The sequence below is a fragment of the Schistocerca nitens genome, chromosome 3 (assembly GCF_023898315.1).
Source record: "Schistocerca nitens isolate TAMUIC-IGC-003100 chromosome 3, iqSchNite1.1, whole genome shotgun sequence".
Taxonomy (NCBI): Eukaryota; Metazoa; Arthropoda; class Insecta; order Orthoptera; family Acrididae; genus Schistocerca; species Schistocerca nitens.
The window spans coordinates 851,600,975-851,623,543 of NC_064616.1; the positions used below are offsets into that span (position 1 = coordinate 851,600,975).

Sequence of the window (22,569 nt, forward strand, 5' to 3'; positions counted from 1 at the left end):
AATATTCCAAACACTATAACATAACATCCCCTACTGGAAGCTACTTCCAATAGCAGCCAAAACAATGGTCTTACAATACAACACCAACTATACCCCAGAAAAATATTACAGTCAACAATTTAGAATATTTAATGATAAAAAACTCTACATACCTGTCAGAATTTGTTTCTCGGGTTACATCTAGTGGCAATGTTTTCCAAAGTATGATACAGAAACTGATGATAATTTCATTTATTGAGAATATTAGCCAGTTTTTAACTATAAAGAGATTTTTTAAAGTACACTAACATTAAATGTGTCTCAATATGAATTTAAATCAAAGTAATAATCTTGATTTTCACCTTGGGAAGTATGGTTTAGGTAATGTACATTTCATATATTACAGAAGCCAAAGTCAATGTCTCACAATAAAATAGAAAATAAAATTACAAACAAAAATTCCTATTCCTAATAATTTAGTTTTTGATCCAGTTTTTAGAAAATTTCACAATTTACTGTAACAGTGCATGGTAGTGCAAGGATTAATACCTCAGAGTAATAATTTTTATAGACATAAAATGGGACAAAAGCAGACTCTTAATGTGAAAAAAAAAATCACACAACAGATCAATTCATTGTGGAGTTTCGCAGAGGGTGTAGTAGTAGTAGTAGTACTACTAGAATGTTACAGACTTGCTCAGGACATTCCACTGGAATAGCCTATAGCAATACCATTAGGTATGCAATGAGCTGTCCATAAAATTGGGACTCTTTACTACTCCCTTACACATATCATCCATCCATCCATCCATACGTAACATACGTATTAATGAATGAATGATATAGAGGGAAAACTGATAAATGGCAGGCAACACCTTTCGGCTTGTGGGGTTAACATCTGTATGCAGATAAAAACAGTATACTGCTCTTATCTGATAATCATAGTACCACTAGAAAATAGAGCAGACAGAAACAATATTTTTTCATGTCACTAAAACTAATCTGCTGAAAAAGTGGCACCACTGACTGTGACGGAACTATGGACACGATGAGACATTACAAGTGTAAATAACTGAAGGAAAAGCAGTGTAACGTGCAAAAGTAAGATCACAATGACTGGTTATCCAATTAGTTCAGAACTGATGGAAACTGACAAGAGATGTCTAGTCACTACCTAGTATAATAAATTATCACAACTACAAATGATCCAGCCTCATATCAAAGTTAATCTAAACTTATTTAATGTGTGTCTATCATGTATTCGACTTACCTACCATCAGTGATGTTTCACCAGCAGCAGGTTTATTAACTGAGGTGTCATATGAAATGGTTACACAAACTTCCTTTGAGGCTTGCACCATTTACATTTTGTATTACAAACAACTCACCTTACTTTCCTTAAAATATAGCTATAAGTTGAAAGCTGCATCATTGTCTGATTTAGGCAAAATGGGCTGCAGCACTGCAAGCTTTCTGACTTACAGTTTTAAACAACAGTTTACATGTGGTTGCAAAACTAAATTAATACATACGTGCAGTGTGTGATACTCTCCACTATCTTCAGGTGGAGGTGGTTTACATTTTCCACAGCAGAAGTTACAGCAACAACAAAAGCAACAGCAGAGGTAGCAACCAGTTATGATGCCACAGAAAATTATCAAAGCCTGAAATTAAAACATGGTATGGTGCGATTATTCATTATATGAAATTCCTGTTTGCAAAAATAATTCAATGTAAGAATGCTACGTCTATTTAGCATAATACACAATGCTCCCTGACACAGGTTTTTCTGTTCTACTTTGAAACTACAGAATTAATACTCATTGATAAAATTAAGGTTTTGTTTGATGTAATCTTTATATCATACTTTCACTGACATTACTTCAATCATTAACAAGTTGCCAAAGTATGTCTCACATGAAAAATTAATTTAACTGATATTATGAATGAAAAAATCCTTTTACTATATTTTTTGGTTTTCCTTTTTACACCACACCAATACACTTTGTATTCTGACTGCTATACTATATTTTAACAATAGTTACAAAGTTTCTCATTATTAGGTGATTTAGATAAATATCTCTTCTCCTTCATTTATGTTTTGCCATTATTCCTGTCCATGTAATTCCTTCCCTTTACGTAATTCAATTTCACAGAAGACCATGAAACATATACTAGAATGGATGTTTTTAGTCTTTAGTCTTTGCAGAGTATTCACCATGCTGAGCATTAATGGCAAAATTTAAAAAATGTTCTAAACAAACATTATTTTTGCTGCTCTCATTTTTAAAAGACAACTTTGTTGCCATCCCTGCCATGTCCAAAATTAGCATAATATTTTTGGTACATAACGTCTACTAGAGGATGCTAATTTGCCACTATAAATTGTGAGCACTATATTCACTATATCAGATCGGAGATATTTACAAGTAGACCTAATACAGGGCGAGGCAAATAAAAGTGGTCCGGACGAGTGGATACGATTGGACATAAATGTATGCATATAACCATACCCATGACCTACAGTTACTTCCAACAGGATGGAGCAACTGCCCATACAGTTGGCCAAAACTCTGAGCACATTTACACAATCTTCATGCGTGACAGAGTTGTTACCAGAGATCAGCCTGTTTGCAGCCCTAGATGGCCACCTAGGTCACTTGATCTGTCAGTGCGATTACTTTGTGTGGGGAGCCCTAAAGTCTAAGGTGTATTTATTGTAATAAGTCTCCTAGAACTGCAGCAGAACACTTCATATGAGATTGCAGCTGTCTCGTTTGATCCGCCATCAGCAACTTGCTGACCACTGCCAAGAAGTGTCAAGAGATGAATGGTGATCACTTTCTACATTTATTCAAACATGCCACTGACATGGCATAAGAAACAGTTGCCTGAATAATTTGTGGTGCTAAAGCCAGATCTGTGCTGTAATTTGTTTCCTAAACTTTATATGGTTGCCATTATGTATATATGTGTGTGTATACTGGGTATGTGGCTCACTAATTGTGTGGATAAAATACGAGACTAGATAGTATCAGCTGCTTGCTGGTTCTGTGTGTAAATACCACACCACAAATTTAAAAGTCTGTGGTTCAGTTCTTTGTCAGTGCTAGAATTTGTTACTTATCACTTCTTTCAGGTTTTACATACACATTACAAATGCCCTACCTCACGTAAAATAAACAGAAATTTGTCCTGAATCTACAAGAAAGAGGTAACTACGTAGCCTTTTTTTTTTTTTTTAACTATAATTTTCCTAACATTAAGTATGATGATTATTAATTTGAAACATGTTTTAAGAGCTACCAAAAACCATGAACTGTAACACGGTAATTGGTTATTAATATTGGTAGAATATACTGAAATCTCAAAAACATGCTGTATGTAAAATGTATTCACACCTCAAAAACATTCCATATTTGCAAAGAACTTATGTAACCTGGTCTGGCTGATTCAGAAAATTTTCTTCTACATTTGTGAAATAATAACCTGTACGATGTCTTGAAATTGCATTGTTTTGTGAATTTTAAGAGATGTTTGATGTTTAATAAATTATTATTGCTAAACTACATAGTTTTTGCAGGCATTTAATTCCATATTTGCAAGACTTGGAAATTCTGTGTAAAACTAGTGCATTATTCCAGTGAAATAAGAGTTACTGGGAAAAAAAAAGATGGCGCCATGCTGGGTTGGCATAATACCGTACATTTCCCACGACACCTAATGCCCCCAGAGTCAGTCATACTGCCAACAAGAGATTTTCTTTCACTTTCTAATAATGTTACTTACCTTGCACCATCCAGATGTAACTAGGAAGTAGGCATTCACATTTTCTTCTCCAAACTGTTCTGCTATATACAAGCCCAAAGAGCCATAATTGTCGTATATATTCCTTTTTGTCAAATCGCTCAAAATGCTGTGTGCTCGATTTACTTCCTTGAACTTTAAAACGAACAAGCACATTAATGTTTTGCAGAGAAAAATTTAGTCACACATTTAATTAATGCAAGATGAATAATATATATTCTAATAATCACACTGGCTCAAGACAACAGGTCATAACATAACCCAAATTAAAGTAACTACCACCACTTTTAGGTATTTTCAATTCTCTATCTCTCACTCTCTCTAACATGTCTAGCCGACTTTTCAAATTCTAATCTTACAATATTATAAAAGCCACTGAATATAAGCTGATCACAAAATTTTGTACCACATGGTGGTATTTCATACAGAAGTATATGAAGGTGAGATAAAAATCGGCAATGGAAAATACAGTGGAGGAATGCCATCACTAAAACAAGCATCATAGTGAATTCTCAATCTTGAAAAACAGTTACTTCAATTTTCTGGTCCACAAATACATCAACAAATTTATGAGTATCTGAATTTTAATAATCACATTGTGGCTTCAGTAAACTGACTTTTCAGATACTTCTCCCAGAAATGTTTTCTACTTTGGACACAGATAGGGGAGAAAGGTATTACACACAAGTCTAAACAACACAAACAAGTAGGGCTCTATGATAAGCTCCAGGAAGCAACTTCAGAAATCATTTTTTTTTCTTCTTCTTTCATTGCATATTCTGATAATTTTGGGTGTGGGAATGTTAAAACTGAATTTTCTGTTTTTTGAGATCATAAGATCAAGTATACTGACCTACGCAAATCGCAAATTTAACAGCAGCAAGTGTACATAACCTGGTAAGAAATATTACCTGGAAACTTTCAAAAAGCATACAAGCACTGAAATTACTTCCACTATGTACGTCAAGATTACCTCCAAATGATGGGGACGAAAACTGAAAGTAATTTTTTTCACACACTGTTTATTCCTTTGTCAGTAAAATCTCACTAGTGATATAAGGTCTGGTTTCCTGGGGATGTCTGCTAATGCTTGTGCATCATGGGGTAGTGTTGACTGGAACACCTTAGAGGGCAAAAAAATTGGACCTGCTCAAATACATGACTACTAGTATTAAAACTCAAGATATCAGTATTTACTACTAGTGCTCACTTCAACCCAAGTACATAGCACCTCTCACAACTGCTGAAGAGCTGGAGATCGCTCTTTTAGATATAATCTCAATGAATCTATTAAAAATTACTTGCATGGACTATTATGCCTGTAAAAAAAGTGTGCGCGCACACGCACACAAGTGTGCGCGCACACGCACACAAGCGCGCGCGCGCACGCACACACAAACTATAAGGATTTGTGCTTGGATGCACAGCATTTCACTTTTTGATTGCATGAATATCTAACTCAATTTTTTTTCCAGACAATTAATTTTTACATATTGTGGTGATTCACCTTCCCTGCCTCCCATTTCTGAGGTCTTGTGAACATCTTACTCGATCCTACTTACAGGCAGGGACCAAGCAGTCAATCTGAACACTGATTAATCAAAGCATATCATGGGTTCTAAAATGGTTCAAATGGCTTTGAGCACTATGGGACTTAACATCCGAGGTCATCAGTCCCCTAGAACTTAGAACTACTTAAACCTAACTAACCTAAGGATATCACACACATCCATGCCCGAGGCAGGATTCGAACCTGCGGTCGCACGGTTCCAGACTGAAGTGCCTAGAACCGCTCAGCCACACCGCATGTCATGAGGATGTAGGTGAACAGGAAGGGTTGTACCCCAAGTCACAGTAATAGGAGATTCCAAAATTTGATGTACATAATTGAAATGTTTTCTGCATTTAGAATTTACAGAAAAACACACATTAAGCACTGAAATCGGGAAGAAAGAGTGCACTAGTGTTCAATATCAGGTTTCACATGTGATCAAGCAACAATTAAAAATTAAAGTTGCAGAATGATGTCAAGGAACCCACTACTAGGGTTGAGACAAGTGAGAGGGAGAAATACTAACAATAAGGAGCAGTAGTGGAGCATGATGGCAGGTTACCTAACTTGTATGGCACAGAATCTGACAGTGATACACTGACAGCAGCTGCAATTTTACTCCAATAACATAAATCACAAAGACCATTTATGTTTCATGCAAAGTAATCATCATACTCAGTCTTCAAAAGTTGTCACTAATCCCCCAAGTGTGAGAGCTCTTAGAGCCAGACTTTTACTAACATAGCACCTACCACATCACAAAATCCTCTGTGATGGACATTACATGGATATTAGATGTTGATTATTCCAAACCACCAACAAAAGTGAAGCTGAGTGACCCTGCAGGATCCTATTTAAAAACTTGGGCTCCACAAGAAAACCATACTCTGTCAGGGTAGAGACTACATGGTCTAACCACATTAATTTGACAACCACTTATGTTAGATGTGAAAATGCAACAAGCACTAACAGACAGCAGGTTGCAGCACTAGCAGTGAAGAGTGTATAAGGCATGTTGGGGGACATAGAAAAACAATGCAGTCATTGTTGTAACGTAGAAACTGAGCACTTTATCACACAATCAAAATGGCACAATCATTGGCTTAGAGGCCAAGGGTGCAAGGATTTACAAAATGGCTATGTTTGTAAACTGTTTGCGTACCACCATGGTTAAAGTATAGAGTGCATGAAGAACATTGCTACCTGAAACCAGTAGTGAGGCAACTGTGGTGCACCACAGGCCATATATGACAATGGTGAACAACGGCTGAAGAGACATGCAACAATTGAGCAACTGATTGCTCAGATGAACCAATGGGCTGCCAATAGTGACTCTTCAATGACCATCCACCGAATGTTGATGTGTACAGGCCTCTGCAACAGGCACCTGGTTCACGCACCCATGCTAACTGCAGTCCAGCGGTGATGAAGGCTGGAATTTGCAGGCCAATACAGCAACAGGTGGTTCTTTTAAATGAATCATGTTTTATGCTCCATCATCAGGACAAAAAGCAAACACTATTCAACAATATTTGGAAGGGTCCTGGCCAGAGGAGGGAGCATTACAGTGTGGGGAATATCTCTGTGGCATTCCCTGGGTGATCTTGTCATTCTGGAAGGCACAATGGATCAACACGAGTACGCACTTATCCTTGGAACCACATGCATCCCTACATGCAGTTTCTTTTTCCTTGAAACAGTGGCTTCTACCAGCAGTACAATGCAATGTGTCACATAACTCACAGTATACGTGGGCCGCAGAACAAATGGAGATTGTTCAGGCTTCCGGCAGGGGTCACATTAATGTGGCTGGACAGTGTATTTTCTACTGACACCTTAGGCCATGGTTCCAATAAAAACCTATTTCCATCCTACAAATGAGTTGAGAGAAAACTTCAGATCTGTTAGGTTGCCACTACCTGGCCACTCCTAGCCACCAATTATCACTGTGCTCCTGGAACTGTTTGTCAAACCAAGGAATCATCACAGTGATCAACAATAATTTCAATTTGAAAGGCACTGCATTAAAATAAACATGGCCTAAAATTGAACCTGCACAGAGGTAATTATAATATGTAATTTCCGTCTCATTCTTGTAAGGACAACAGTAGGGAAAAGATCTGTCAATTTTGGTTTATTGAGAGGGTTTAAGGAAAGTGTAGCTCATCTACAAAATGGACCACATATTAGAAGACTTGTGAGACCCATTCTTGAGTATTGTCAGAGTGTTAGGGATCCCCACCAGGTCGGATTAAAGGAAGATATTTAAGCAATTCGGAAGTGTGCAGCTACGTTTGTTGCCAGTAGTTTCAATCAACACGCGAGTGTTATGTAGATGCTTCGTGAACTCAAATGGGAATCCCTGAAGGGATGATGATGTCCTTTTCATGAAACGATACTGAGGCAATACAGAAAACAGGCATTTGCAGCTACTGCAGAATGATTCTACTACTGCCAACATAAAATTCACATGAGGATAGCGAAAAGGAGAAAAAAGAAATAGGGGCTCATACGGAGGGATACAGAAAGTCCTTTTTCCCCTCACTCCATCTGTGAGTGGAATAAGAAAGGAATGACTAGTACAGATACCCTCCACCGTATGGTGGCTTGCAGTGTGTATTTGTATATCTTGGCGGAGAGGGAGGGGGGGGGGCAAAAAAATTTGGAAGCAAGGGTTTTTCCTTTTTTAATTGCGGCTTAATTCCCTGACATTTTCTTACTGCCTGAGATTACTCTTATCAGTAATTTTTTAACAGGATAGCAAACCAATATAATGAGTGCTGTCAGTGCAAATTTTTGACAGCAGATTTAGAATATTGTTATCTGTGGTTGCTGTTTGAAAATTCTGCTTCACAGGGCACAGTTAAAATGCCTGACATGGCTATTACAATAACAGCAGAAATCTCAAGTTATCTCCTTTTTGGTGATCACAGTTCCTACAACCACTTGTGACACAAAATTTCAACACTCCACATGGAGGTGTATCAACAACACAGCTTCAACTTCAGATCATTCTTGTGAATAATAGTGCTTGGCAATGGAAAGTTTATTTTAATTTTGAAGCTGTGTAATGTATCCAATGTATTGAAATATAAAAAGAGTGTGTCACAAAACAAATATTTGTTTGAGCAGACTATTAGGAGAACTGTAGTTGCTTGTAAAATAGAGATAATTTTACAAGATAAATCAGAACTCAGTTGCACAAAATTTTTTGTCTGTTTCAGTGTTGAGGCACTGTGTTTATAACCACAGCAACACACTCCAGATTGAGTGTAAGTCTCAATGAACTATTTCAAATGCCCCTCTGCGTTAACACCACAGCTTTTCTTCTACACTGCACCAAAATTGTCTACTGCAATAGCAAAAATTCATAATTTTGCTCGAAGTCACAGGTGTACTTTGTGAGAATAAAGTAAGCTACACCATGTTTCATTGTTTCTATGCTGCTTTACAATTAACTGTACATGATGTTTTGTACAAAGTATTTTCTCACGAGTTTAACAGAAATGACAAAAAAAGCTTTTATGTAAACCTTTCAAAACAGGCACGCTACATTACCCAGTGCTTTCAACTCACTATACTATCCAAAATACTAGTTTTTACATTCGAACAAACATGTCTGTATGAAATTTTGGTTGCAGGACCATTACGTATGTCTCGATGTGCTGCTGGTGAGTGTCTTACCTCCGCAAACATGCTCTACATGTCACTGCAAATGTCATTATAGAAACCAAACACAAAACACATATCTTAACTATAAATGAAAGTGAGGGCTTTCAATACAATGCTCAAAGTAATGTGAATTACTACAAAATGCACAGTGAAGAAAAGCAAGTTCATCACACGCCATAGCTGCACATTCTATAATATCAGTGCTGAACTCCATGACATGGACACTTTTCAGTTTTGAAGTTGACCACAGGTTCACCAATATCATAGCCAACATTTTGCTGTGTATAACGGAGCATTGGTATATATACTTCTGCAGATATTGTTTGTATATGGCAGAATGCATTTTCATGATAAATAATCTGTCACACAATTTTGTCTGTATGTTCCTGGAATGTAGTTTAAGAAAGTCTTATTCTCTTGGGATATTTAATGAAGAGCCAAAGAATCTTGTACACCTGCCTAATATCATGTAGGGCCCCATGAGCACACAGAAGTGCCACAACGTGACGTGGACTCTACTACTGTCTGATGTAGTGTTGGAGGGAACTGACACCATGAATCCCACAGGGCCGTCCATAAATCCGTAAGAGTAATAGAGGGTAGAGATCTCTTCTGAACAGTAAGTTGCAGGCCATCCCAGATATGTTCAATAATGTTCATATCTGGGGAGTTTGGTGGGCAGCAGAAGTGTTTCAACTCAGAAGAGTGTTCCTGGAGCCACTCTGTAGAAATTCTGGACATGTAGAGTGTCACATTATCCTGCTGGAATTGTCCAAGTCTGTCGGAATGCACAATGGACACCAATGGATGAAGGTGACCAGACAGGATGCTTATGTACGTGTCATCTGCAAGAGTCTTATCTACATGTATCAGGGGTCCCATATCACTCCAACTGCAAACACCCCACACCATTACAGAGCCTCTACCAGCTTGAACAGTCCGCTACTGACATACAGGGTCCATGGATTCATGATGTCTCCATACCCGTACAAGTCCATCTGCTCGATGGAATCCGAAATGAGACTCGTCCAACCAGGCAACATGTTTCCAGTCATTAACAGTCCAACGTCTGTATTCATGAGTCCAGGCAAAGAGTAAAGCTTTGTGTCAAGCAGTCATCAAGGGTACACGAATGGGCCTTCGGTTCCAAAAGTCCCTATCGATGATGTTTCGTTGAGTGGTTTGCAAGCCCAGCATTGAAATATGCAGCAATTTGTGGAAGGGTTGAACTTCTGTCACACTGAACAATTCTCTTCAGTCGTTGTCGGTCTTGTTCTTGCAGGATCTCTTTCTGGCCGCAGCTATGTCAGAGATTTGATAATTTACTCGATTCCTGATTTTCACAGTACACTCATGCAATGGTCTTATAGAAAAATCCTCACTTTGTTACCTCAGAGGTGGTGTGTTCCATCACTCATGCGCCGACTATAACACCACACTCAAATTCACTTAAATCTTGATAACCCGCCATTGTAGCAGCAGTAACCAATCTAACAACTGCACCAGATACTTGTCATCTTACATAGGCACTACCGGCCGCAGAGTCTTACTATGCCTGTCTACATATCTCTGTACTTTAATAAGCATGCCTATACCAGTTTCAGTGTATTTTATCCTGTCTGAAGAAATACACATCCAGACATCAGTAGTACCTGTTCATCTTTCTGGCAGGAGTCACACAGTACTAGTGACTTTGTTGGCAAATGTGTATTCCCAACTGACAGAATAAATGTTTTCAAATGGTCTTTCATCATCTTACCGCTCACACTTGCATCTACAATCACTGTGGAGAACAATCCTTTTTCAAGTTACTGATAAATCCCAGCAGTGATGTAAAGTTTGTACACCCAAGATTTATAGCTACATTAAATGAACAATGTTATAAATGCCAATAATGAACTGTTTAACTGATAATATTTTTGCACTGCAGTAGAAACCAGAAAATATGCAAATCATTCATCTTCTACACCAACATCACTTTCATTCATCATCTACACCCCACACCAACATCACCTTATGAAGAAGAGTTCATCATTACTTCATCTCAACAAATCGCACAACATTAGCAGTGTTGATTACTGATCACCTACCCATATGGCGTTTCACTACACAAACAACTTCCCAAACTGCAACTTCACATCACACTGCACCATCTCTACTAACATACGAGCAGGCAAAGGCCAAATTCGACAGGGCATACTCAGTGGCCTCCAATAGAGATCTTCAGGGTTTGCAGAAGAACAAGTATCACTGATGCAGTAAGAGACTTTCAAAGTAACTGTCTGAAACTCAATCTACATTGTTGATACACCTTCGTCTCATAAATAGAAATTATTTACTGTCACAGGTGGTAGTAGGGACTGGAATCAACACAAATGAGGTAGCTAGACTATTATGAGGGAGGAGGAGGAGGGAAGGGGAGGGGAGGGGAGGGGGCGAGAGAGGGAAGGGGAGGGGAGGGGAGGGGGCGAGAGAGGGAAGGGAAGGGGAGGGGAGGGGGCGAGAGAGGGAAGGGAAGGGGAGGGGAGGGGGCGAGAGAGGGAAGGGAAGGGGAGGGGAGGGGAGGGGGCGAGAGAGGGAAGGGGAGGGGAGGGGAGGGGGCGAGAGAGGGAAGGGGAGGGGAGGGGAGGGGAGGGGGCGAGAGAGGGAAGGGGAGGGGAGGGGAGGGGAGGGGGCGAGAGAGGGAAGGGGAGGGGAGGGGAGGGGAGGGGAGGGGGCGAGAGAGGGAAGGGGAGGGGAGGGGAGGGGAGGGGGCGAGAGAGGGAAGGGGAGGGGAGGGGAGGGGGCGAGAGAGGGAAGGGGAGGGGAGGGGAGGGGGCGAGAGAGGGAAGGGGAGGGGAGGGGAGGGGGCGAGAGAGGGAAGGGGAGGGGAGGGGAGGGGGCGAGAGAGGGAAGGGGAGGGGAGGGGGCGAGAGAGGGAAGGGGAGGGGAGGGGAGGGGGCGAGAGAGGGAAGGGGAGGGGAGGGGAGGGGAGGGGGCGAGAGAGGGAAGGGGAGGGGGCGAGAGAGGGAAGGGGAGGGGAGGGGAGGGGAGGGGGCGAGAGAGGGAAGGGGAGGGGAGGGGAGGGGGCGAGAGAGGGAAGGGGAGGGGAGGGGAGGGGGCGAGAGAGGGAAGGGGAGGGGAGGGGAGGGGGCGAGAGAGGGAAGGGGAGGGGAGGGGGCGAGAGAGGGAAGGGGAGGGGAGGGGGCGAGAGAGGGAGGGGAGGGGAGGGGAGGGGCGAGAGAGGGAGGGGAGGGGAGGGGAGGGGCGAGAGAGGGAGGGGAGGGAAGGGGAGGGGAGGGAAGGGGAGGGGGAGAGAGAGGAAAGGGGAGGGGAGGGGGAGAGAGAGGAAAGGGGAGGGGAGGGGGAGAGAGAGGAAAGGGGAGGGGAGGGGGAGAGAGAGGAGAGGGGAGGGGAGGGGGAGAGAGAGGAAAGGGGAGGGGAGGGGGAGAGAGAGGAAAGGGGAGGGGAGGGGGGGAGAGAGGGAAGGGGAGGGGAGGGGAGGGGAGGGGGAGAGAGAGGGAAGGGGAGGGGAGGGGAGGGGAGGGAAGGGGAGGGGAGGGGGAGAGAGAGGGAAGGGGAGGGGAGGGAAGGGGAGGGGAGGGGGAGAGAGAGGGAAGGGGAGGGGAGGGAAGGGGAGGGGAGGGGGAGAGAGAGGGAAGGGGAGGGGAGGGAAGGGGAGGGGAGGGGGAGAGAGAGGGAAGGGGAGGGGAGGGAAGGGGAGGGGAGGGGGAGAGAGAGGGAAGGGGAGGGGAGGGAAGGGGAGGGGGAGAGAGAGGGAAGGGGAGGGTAGGGAAGGGTAGGGTAGGGAAGGGGAGGGGAGGGGGAGAGAGAGGGAAGGGGAGGGGAGGGGAGGGGGAGAGAGAGGGAAGGGGAGGGGAGTGGGAGAGAGAGGGAAGGGGAGGGGGAGAGAGAGGGGAGGGCAGGGGGAGAGAGAGGGGAGGGCAGGGGGAGAGAGAGGGGAGGGCAGGGGGAGAGAGAGGGGAGGGCAGGGGGAGAGAGAGGGGAGGGCAGGGGGAGAGAGAGGGGAGGGCAGGGGGAGAGAGAGGGGAGGGCAGGGGGAGAGAGAGGGGAGGGCAGGGGGAGAGAGAGGGGAGGGCAGGGGGAGAGAGAGGGGAGGGCAGGGGGAGAGAGAGGGGAGGGGAGGGGAGAGAGGGGGGAAGGGAGGGGAGAGAGGGGGGAAGGGGAGGGGAGAGAGAGTGGGGAAGGGGAGGGGAGAGAGAGTGGGGAAGGGGAGGGGAGGGGAGAGAGAGGGGGGAAGGGGAGGGGAGGGGAGAGAGAGGGGGGAAGGGGAGGGGAGGGGAGAGAGAGGGGGAAGGGGAGGGGAGGGGAGAGAGAGGGGGAAGGGGAGGGGAGGGGGAGAGAGGGGGAGGGGAGGGAGAGAGAGGGGGAGGGGAGGGGGAGGGGAGGGGGAGTGGGGAAGGGGAGGGGGAGAAGGGGAGGGGGAGGGGGGAAGGGGAGGGAGAGAGGGGGGAGGGGAGGGAGAGAGGGAAGGGGAGGGAGAGAGGGAAGGGGAGGGAGAGAGGGAAGGGGAGGGAGAGAGGGAAGGGGAGGGAGAGAGGGAAGGGGAGGGAGAGAGGGAAGGGGAGGGAGAGAGGGAAGGGGGGGTGACGAGGAAGGGGAGGGAGAGAGGGAAGGGGGGGTGACGAGGAAGGGGAGGGAGAGAGGGAAGGGGGGGTGACGAGGAAGGGGAGGGAGAGAGGGAAGGGGGGGTGACGAGGAAGGGGAGGGAGAGAGGGAAGGGGGGTGACGAGGAAGGGGAGGGAGAGAGGGAAGGGGGGTGACGAGGAAGGGGAGGGGAGAGAGGGAAGGGGGGTGACGAAGAAGGGGAGGGAGAGAGGGAAGGGGGGGTGACGAGGAAGGGGAGGGAGAGAGGGAATGGGGGGGTGACGAGGAAGGGGAGGGAGAGAGGGAATGGGGGGGTGACGAGGAAGGGGAGGGAGAGAGGGAAGGGGGTGACAGGGGAGGGAGAGAGGGAAGGAGGGAGAGAGGGAAGGGGGGGTGACGAGGAAGGGGAGGGAGAGAGAGAAGGGGGGGTGACGAGGAAGGGGAGGGAGAGAGAGAAGGGGGGTGACGAGGAAGGGGAGGGAGAGAGAGAAGGGGGGTGACGAGGAAGGGGAGGGAGAGAGAGAAGGGGGGTGACGAGGAAGGGGAGGGAGAGAGAGAAGGGGGGTGACGAGGAAGGGGAGGGAGAGAGGGAGGGAGGGGGAGAGAAATTTTCTGTAAGTAAAACAGTTAAGAGTAAGTAGGTGTGTGAAGTGCTGTATCACAAACTGAAGATTCTCCTAGATTGTGTGGCTAAAACAGTTCATCTCCTGTATTTGGTTCAAAGTGAGCACTAGTAGTAAATACTGGCATTGAACTTTAATACCAGCAGGCATGTATCTGAGGAGATCAGACTTTTTTACTCAGTGGTTTTACTCTAAGATGTTCCAGTCAACACTATCACTAGGATGCACAAACCTTAGGAAAGATTTCCAGGAAACCAATCCTCGCATCAGTTGTGAGATTCTATAGAGAAAGGATAAACAGTGTGTGAAAGGGAGGGGGAAAAAAAAATCTTAATTTCATTCCCATCATTTGGAGGTAATCTTTAAGTACATAATGGAAGTATCTCAGTCTCTTTGAAAGTCTCCACATACTCTTTCTTGACAGGTTATGTACTCTTGCTGCTGTGAAATTTGTATTTCTTATAAGTCAGTATACTTGAGGTTATGACCTCTAAACACAAAAAATTCAGTTTCAACATTCACACAATCAAAATTATCAGAATATGCAATAAAAAGAAGAAAAAATCGATTCCTGGCATTGTTTCCTGGAGCTTATCATTAAGTCCAACTCATTTACATATTGTTTTAACCTGTGTGTTACAACTTCTCTTTCTGTGCCCAAGTAGAAAAGTTTCCGAAACAAGTAATTTTCCCTGAGCGAGAATATGTTTCTTATGTTTATTGGTATGTAGGAGACAAGGGGATACAGATCAACACCTTAAACTTTTCATAAGTAACATACTTTTGTAATTATCACTATTAGATGCAATAGAATTTTGGGGAACTTTTAAATTTCTATCAGAATTCTTAGTAATAAACAAACAATTTTTACATTTAAGTAGAAGCATACTTTTAGTTGAAATGTACCCCTAACATGGAGCACTTTTCAACAAGAGGCTGGGTACTATACAACATTTAAATAACACCAGATTTTTTTTTACTGAAATAACACATATTTTATTGATATAACAGGCTTATAATATATGATAGGTGCAAATGAAGCAAAATTACTAATACAATTTTTTTAAAATAAACAGAACAATGTACCAAATTGTGCAGTTCACTTCAGCAAGCAAAAACCAATTACAACATCTAGGCTGTATATTCAGTCTCCTATGAAACCACCTGAACGAATAGCTTGTTCATGAAAGCCAAAAAATTTGCTGTATTTGCTTTATTAAAAACTGTTGCTCTTGATAAGCTAATGTTCCCAGGTGTCCCTAAGGTGAGCTGTTGTTATCAGCTCATGAAACCCCATCAATTCCAGCTATTTTAAATGCAGCCCAAGAAGTCTTTATGCTAGAGCTTACCCAGTTTTGGATATTTGTATGCAATCTGTGATTTGTCAGTCCATAGCTCATATTTTTAACTTTAAATAGTGGAATCATAAACCTAACATTCTTTATCTGCAGTGAAAATTTGTTGGCTTGTATACTTTGAGTGGTAACAATTTGGTGATGATGGTGTCCAACTGCTGTCACTCAATATCAACTGCAGAACTCTTTTTAATCTGTCAAATACAGCAGAATAGTACATCCCATATAGATCTGCTGCTGTTCTAAGAGACAGGGCATCCTGGCCACTGCAATTTTTAGTGCAGTCGCCAGCTTTCAAACTGACTTATGCCAACTCAAATATAGTACTACTTGATTGCCAAAAACAACTTATTTAGATGGGCTAGAGGAACATTTCAACTGTATTGAGATCTACCTATAAAGATTTCATTGAAATCTGTCCTGTAAGCAGCCATTAATGTTAAAGCACTGTTACTCTTTTTAGAACAGTGTTGCAAATAGTTTATAGCATATCAAGATGCAGAGTCTCCTAATTAATTGGGTCAATAAATCTGATTTACCTGATTTAATATTAAATGACTAAAATACACTATTGAAAAAAATAACTCAGCTTTGACTTTGGACACCACAAAATAGTATTTACTGAATATCAATCTTCTTATGGATAACATGGATAAGTATCCATTTCAGCTTTTCTCCTGTAGTGGAACTTTATGTTTATTTGTTGGCAAATCAAACAGAAGTTCCAGCGACGATGAATTCAAAGTGCCCCCTGGTTGAAATTGCTCCGCCTCGTCTCACCTACTACCAAAATCTTAGACTATGCTAGTTAGTAACTGATTCTTACTGGTGCAATACATCTGCTGCAGAATTTGTGAAGCAGACAATTGAATTAACTTTCTTTAAAGTTCTGAACAGGGTGAAATCTGGAAAACTAGTTAACAACTTGAACAAAAGTACCATTCAGAGTTTCAAAGAGATTGACACGTGTTTTTCATTTGATCTTGCTCCCCACCCTAATCTGTCACCCTGATCTGTGATATCAATTACTTTCCTTTTAGCCAGAGCACACCAATAATCTTTTGGATTCCAGGTACTCATTTGGAGAGAAGAAATGGTCACCAAGTGACGTGAATATGCAGCACATTCTCTAACATACACACTAGTCTAGAGTGAGTATATATCACACACACGTGTGTGTGTGTGTGTGTGTGTGTGTGTGTGTGTGGGGGGGGGGGGGGGGGGGGGGCGCAAGCGCACGCGCGCGAGCGAGCGCGTGTATACCCGTCCTTTTTTCCCCCCTAAGGTAAGTCTTTCCGCTCCCGGGATTGGAATGACTCCTTAACCTCTCCCTTAAAACCCACATCCTTTCGTCTTTCCCTCTCCTTCCCTCTTTCCTGATGAGGCAACAGTTTGTTGCGAAAGCTTGAATTTTGTGTGTCTGTCTACCTGCCAGCACTTTCATTACCGAACGAAAGTGCTGGCAGGTCGATAGACACACAAACAAACACAAACACACACACACAAAATACAAGCTTTCGCAACAAACTGTTGCCTCATCAGGAAAGAGGGGAAGGAGAGGGAAAGACGAAAGGATGTGGGTTTTAAGGGAGAGGGTAAGGAGTCATTCCAATCCCGGGAGCGGAAAGACTTACCTTAGGGGGAAAAAAAGGACAGGTATACACTCGTGCACACACACACACACACACATATCCATCCACACATATACAGACACAAGCAGACATATTTAAAGACAAAGAGTTTGGGCAGAGATGTCAGTCGAGGCGGAAGTGAAGAGGCAAAGATGATGTTGAATGACAGGTGAGGTATGAGTGGCGGCAACTTGAAATTAGCGGCGATTGAGGCCTGGTGGGTAACGGGAAGAGAGGATATATTGAAGAGCGAGTTCCCATCTCCGGAGTTCGGATAGGTTGGTGTTGGTGGGAAGTATCCAGATAACCCGGACGGTGTAACACTGTGCCAAGATGTGCTGGCCGTGCACCAAGGCATGTTTAGCCACAGGGTGATCCTCATTACCAACAAACACTGTCTGCCTGTGCCCATTCATGCGAATGGGCAGTTTGTTGCTGGTCATTCCCACATAGAATGCATCACAGTGTAGGCAGGTCAGTTGGTAAATCACATGGGTGCTTTCACATGTGGCTCTGCCTTTGATCGTGTACACCTTCCGGGTTACAGGACTGGAGTAGGTGGTGGTGGGAGGGTGCATGGGACAGGTTTTACACCGGGGGCGGTTACAAGGATAGGAGCCAGAGGGTAGGGAAGGTGGTTTGGGGATTTCATAGGGATGAACTCCGGAGATGGGAACTTGCTCTTCAATATATCCTCTCTTCCCGTTACCCACCAGGCCTCAATCTCCGCTAATTTCAAGTTGCCGCCACTCATACCTCACCTGTCATTCAACATCATCTTTGCCTCTTCACTTCCGCCTCGACTGACATCTCTGCCCAAACTCTTTGTCTTTAAATGTGTGTGTGTGTGTGTGTGTGTGTGTGTGTGTGTGTGTGTGTGTGTGTCGACCTGCCAGCGCTTTCGTTCGGTAAGTCGCATCATCTTTGTTTTTAGGTATATTTTTCCCACGTGGAATGTTTCCCTCAGAGAGAGAGAGAGAGAGAGAGAGAGAGAGAGAGAGAGAGAGAGACAGAGAGAGAGACAGAGAGACAGAGAGAGAGACAGAGAGACAGAGAGAGCGCTAGCTCTCCACTGAAGTAGCACTGTTTCTACCAATTAGGTGGATAAATCAGAATAAAAATATAAAATCATTTGCAACCAAACAACTACTTTATTCCAATTTGAAAGCTTACAGCATGTTGTCACAACAGTTTCAAATGACAGTGATTAGCTCATGTCGTCGTGAGACTTATTTCACATGGGTAACTTTCAGTCTGCATATTTGATGTAAATGTTTAGGTGTAATATTGGGTTGGTGCAGAAGTTTGTAGCATTTTTCTGCAAGTTTACTAAACCCAACAGATACACATAAGAGACTGTAGTGATCAATAATATATTCTCCTTCACTAGTTACAACAGCCTGCCAATGTTGGTGTAACTTTTCAATTTCGCAAATGTAGAAATCAAGTGGTTTTGGGGCGAAGAACTCATTCAGCCATGTTCAGAGTGCATTTTCCATCCAGAAAGGAAATTCACTGAAGCTTGTACAATAGAGAGTGGAAAAGCGAAAATCTGAGGGTGCAAAATCAAGCAAATAAAGTGAGTGTAGAATGACTTCCCAACCCAACTCCTGTATAGCGATTTCTGTCAGTACAGCACAAGGCAGGTGGGTATTATCATGGAGTAGCATCATTTCACACAGTCTTCATTGTTGTTGTTGTTGTTGATTGTATCTGCAAGACATCTCTGCTATTGACAATAAATGCAAACAGTGATGGTTACACCTCAGGGAAGCAATTTGTAGCACACCACACCATTGCTGTTCCATCAGACCATAACCATATCTTTCGTGGAAGCAAGCATGTTTTGGGTGTTGCTGCTTTGTTTGGGCTAAACCATTCCTTTCTTTTCCTCATGATAGCATGAAGACACCATTTCTCATCACCAGTAATGATACAGGATAGGAATGGTTGGTGGTGTTCATGAGCCAATTGAGGATGAGCAAGCAGAGATGCATATATGACTACTCATTTATTTTTTTGATTCTGGCTTAGAGCATGTGGTAACCATACAGATGATTTTTGAACCTTCCTCATCATATGCAAGTGCCTCACGATGGTGGAATGATAGCAGTTCATCACATTTGCTGCTTCTTGAGTAGAATGACATGAATTATTGTGTATTAAAGCATTTACACGATATTCATCAAACCGGAAACATCTTCCTGAACGTGGAGAATCACTAACGTCAAAACAATCCTCCACAAAATGACTAAACTATTTTCTCGCAATGCTCTGCCCAATGGCATTATTCCCACACAAGGTGCAAGTGTTTCTGGGTGCCTCTGCTGCTGTTGCCACTCTACTGAATATAAACAGAAGAATATGTTGGAAAAGTTCTGATTTTTCAACTTGATACTTCATTTTCTAGTGTCCGCAGCTCCACTTACTATCTCCAAATCACAATATGTAAACTCAGATAGCAACAGTTAACTACAAACAAAAAATTACGAAGCATAAATAAACCCATAGAAACTAGAATACCAGCATCTGAAACAAAAATCATACAATCTTACACATCAAGCCAATACTTCCAAGAGTTGTTAGAAGTATTGTACACTCCTGGAAATTTAAATAAGAACACCGTGAATTCATTGCCCCAGGAAGGGGAAACTTTATTGACACCTTCCTGGGGTCAGATACATCACATGATCACACTGACAGAACCACAGGCACATAGACACAGGCAACAGAGCATGCACAATGTCAGCACTAGTACAGTGTATATCCACCTTTCGCAGCAATGCAGGCTGCTATTCTCCCATGGAGACGATCGTAGAGATGCTGGATGTAGTCCTGTGGAACGGCTTGCCATGCCATTTCCACCTGGCACCTCAGTTGGACCAGTGTTCGTGCTGGACGTGCAGACCGCGAGAGACGACGCTTCATCCAGTCCCAAACATGCTCAATGGGGGACAGATCCGGAGATCTTGCTGGCCAGGGTAGTTGACTTACACCTTCTAGAGCACGTTGGGTGGCACGGGATACATGCGGACGTGCATTGTCCTGTTGGAACAGCAAGTTCCCTTGCCGGTCTAGGAATGGTAGAACGATGGGTTCGATGACGGTTTGGATGTACCGTGCACTATTCAGTGTCCCCTCGACGATCACCAGTGGTGTACAGCCAGTGTAGGAGATCGCTCCCCACACCATGATGCCGGGTGTTGGCCCTGTGTGCCGCGGTCATATGCAGTCCTGATTGTGGCGCTCACCTGCACGGCGCCAAACACACATACGACCATCATTGGCACCAAGGCAGAAGCGACTCTCATCGCTGAAGATGACACGTCTCCATTCGTCCCTCCATTCATGCCCGTCGCGACACCACTGGAGGCGGGCTGCACGATGTTGGGGCGTGAGCGGAAGACGGCCTAACAGTGTGCGGGACCGTAGCCCAGCTTCATGGAGACTGTTGCGAATGGTCCTCGCCGATACCCCAGGAGCAACAGTGTCCCTAATTTGCTGGGAAGTGGCGGTGCGGTCCCCTACGGCACTGTGTAGGATCCTACGGTCTTGGCGTGCATCCGTGCGTCGCTGCGGTCCGGTCCCAGGTCGACGGGCACGTGCACCTTCCGCCGACCACTGGCGACAACATCGATGTACTGTGGAGACCTCACGCCCCACGTGTTGAGCAATTCGGCGGTACGTCCACCCGGCCTCCCACATGCCCACTATATGCCCTCGCTCAAAGTCCGTCAACTGCACATACGGTTCACGTCCACGCTGTCGCAGCATGCTACCAGTATTAAAGACTGCGATGGAGCTCCGTATGCCACGGCAAACTGGCTGACACTGACGGCGGCGGTGCACAAATGCTGCGCAGCTAGCGCCATTCGACGGCCAACACCGCGGTTCCTGGTGTGTCCGCTGTGCCGTGCGTGTGATCATTGCTTGTACAGCCCTCTCGCAGTGTCCGGAGCAAGTATGGTGGGTCTGACACGCCGGTGTCAATGTGTTCTTTTTCCATTTCCAGGAGTGTATTACTGTGTAAGAAGGCAATATTTTCACGAGAGGAAGGGAAAAATAATATTAAACAATGAAATGGGATGGAATCTGAACAAATTGGTGAAGAAACTTTCCTAGAAAAAACAGAAAAATGCTAAGTATGATATAGCCAATTACAATTTTGTCTTTCCATCTAAAACTTGTTGCTCCTAGCAGCTTATTCAAACCCATTTTCTAATCCACCCAACAAGTGGAGCTTCCACTGCAAGTCCTTTAAAATTTCCGCATTTCTGTCATTTTCAAAGTGTACACACACACACTTGGAAAACCATCATCAGTTTAATATGATAAACGAAGAATGCAAATTTTGAAAGTGCCAAATCTCACATTTGTCAGGGCAATCATAGAAACTATATCCCTTCTTCTGCATAACTTATTGGTAAGGTATTCTGATTCCTCATCACTACAAAAGATAATAAGACAAATTATAAAATAAATAACTTATTAAGAACATTCTAGGTGCCATGCCAAGGAACTGTCTGGTTCCAAGAGCCAAAAAGAGTTTTTTTTGTGTGCTATTCATACTGAGGCATTACATTTTATTTGTGATAACAAAAGTACAGAATACAGCAGTAATGTTTTAACTAAAATTGAATTGTAGTCAACAAAAATCGCTTCTCATTATTTTTTAATTTTTTTTTCACAAGGAAAAAACAAAATTGAGCTGAAGGAAAAAAAAATCTCTCAGTAACAACTTCTGTTTTTTTACACAACTCTATTCTTGGGGTCATATGTTGCAAAGTTTACTGCAGCTCTCTCTGTGCTGTTGAGGAAGAAATATCAATATCAATAGGTCTTTCTGTTTTGTAGCTGAGAAACATGGCCACTCTTTCAGATGAAGTATGGCACTGCTTGCATCAGTCTAGGTCTTTCCTCTTTTAGATAAACTGAAATTTTTCCATTCTTATACTTCATAGCAGAGTCTTCAATAGCTATTTGAGATGAACGAGCACGAGAGACTTTGACCACAGTGCGTTTGGAGACCAAACGCCCGCATTGACAACAATGTTTCAACAACATTTTTAAAATCAAAGTAGTCAGTTGCATGCATTGGAACTACATGGAATGGGTTCATAGCTTTAGCTGACAACAGTCTTGTATAAATCTTGCAGAATAAAGATCTTGCTTGCCTTTCTTCATTTCTCTGTAAACGCAAAATCTGGCCTAGCCCAAAAATTCTCCCATTCACCACAACCTTGTGTATTACCTGTTCAAACCACAGAGGAGACGATGCATGGCACTTTGACCTGCATGGGGAGACACTGCTTGGCACAAAGACCATGCACCATCTAGTACTGAATGTTTGCAACATTTTTCTC

At 43.6% G+C, this 22,569-nt stretch overlaps 1 protein-coding gene across 11 annotated transcripts in view; it reads right to left on the minus strand.

The window, feature by feature from the left end:
* Window positions 1-22,569, minus strand: part of LOC126248879 (dnaJ homolog subfamily C member 5) — a 91,259-nt gene that overhangs the window by 60,287 nt on the left and 8,403 nt on the right. For all 11 annotated transcript variants that reach the window (XR_007545552.1, XR_007545551.1, XM_049950328.1 and 8 more), the window contains exons 4-5: window positions 3,769-3,921; window positions 1,512-1,643 (exon numbers count right to left, since the gene is read on the minus strand). Coding sequence is in view for 9 of the 11 variants with exons in the window: in XM_049950328.1 (XP_049806285.1) it covers window positions 1,512-1,643; window positions 3,769-3,921 (285 nt within the window). In the remaining 2 variants the exon portion in view is untranslated. The remainder of the gene's footprint in view (window positions 1-1,511; window positions 1,644-3,768; window positions 3,922-22,569) is intronic.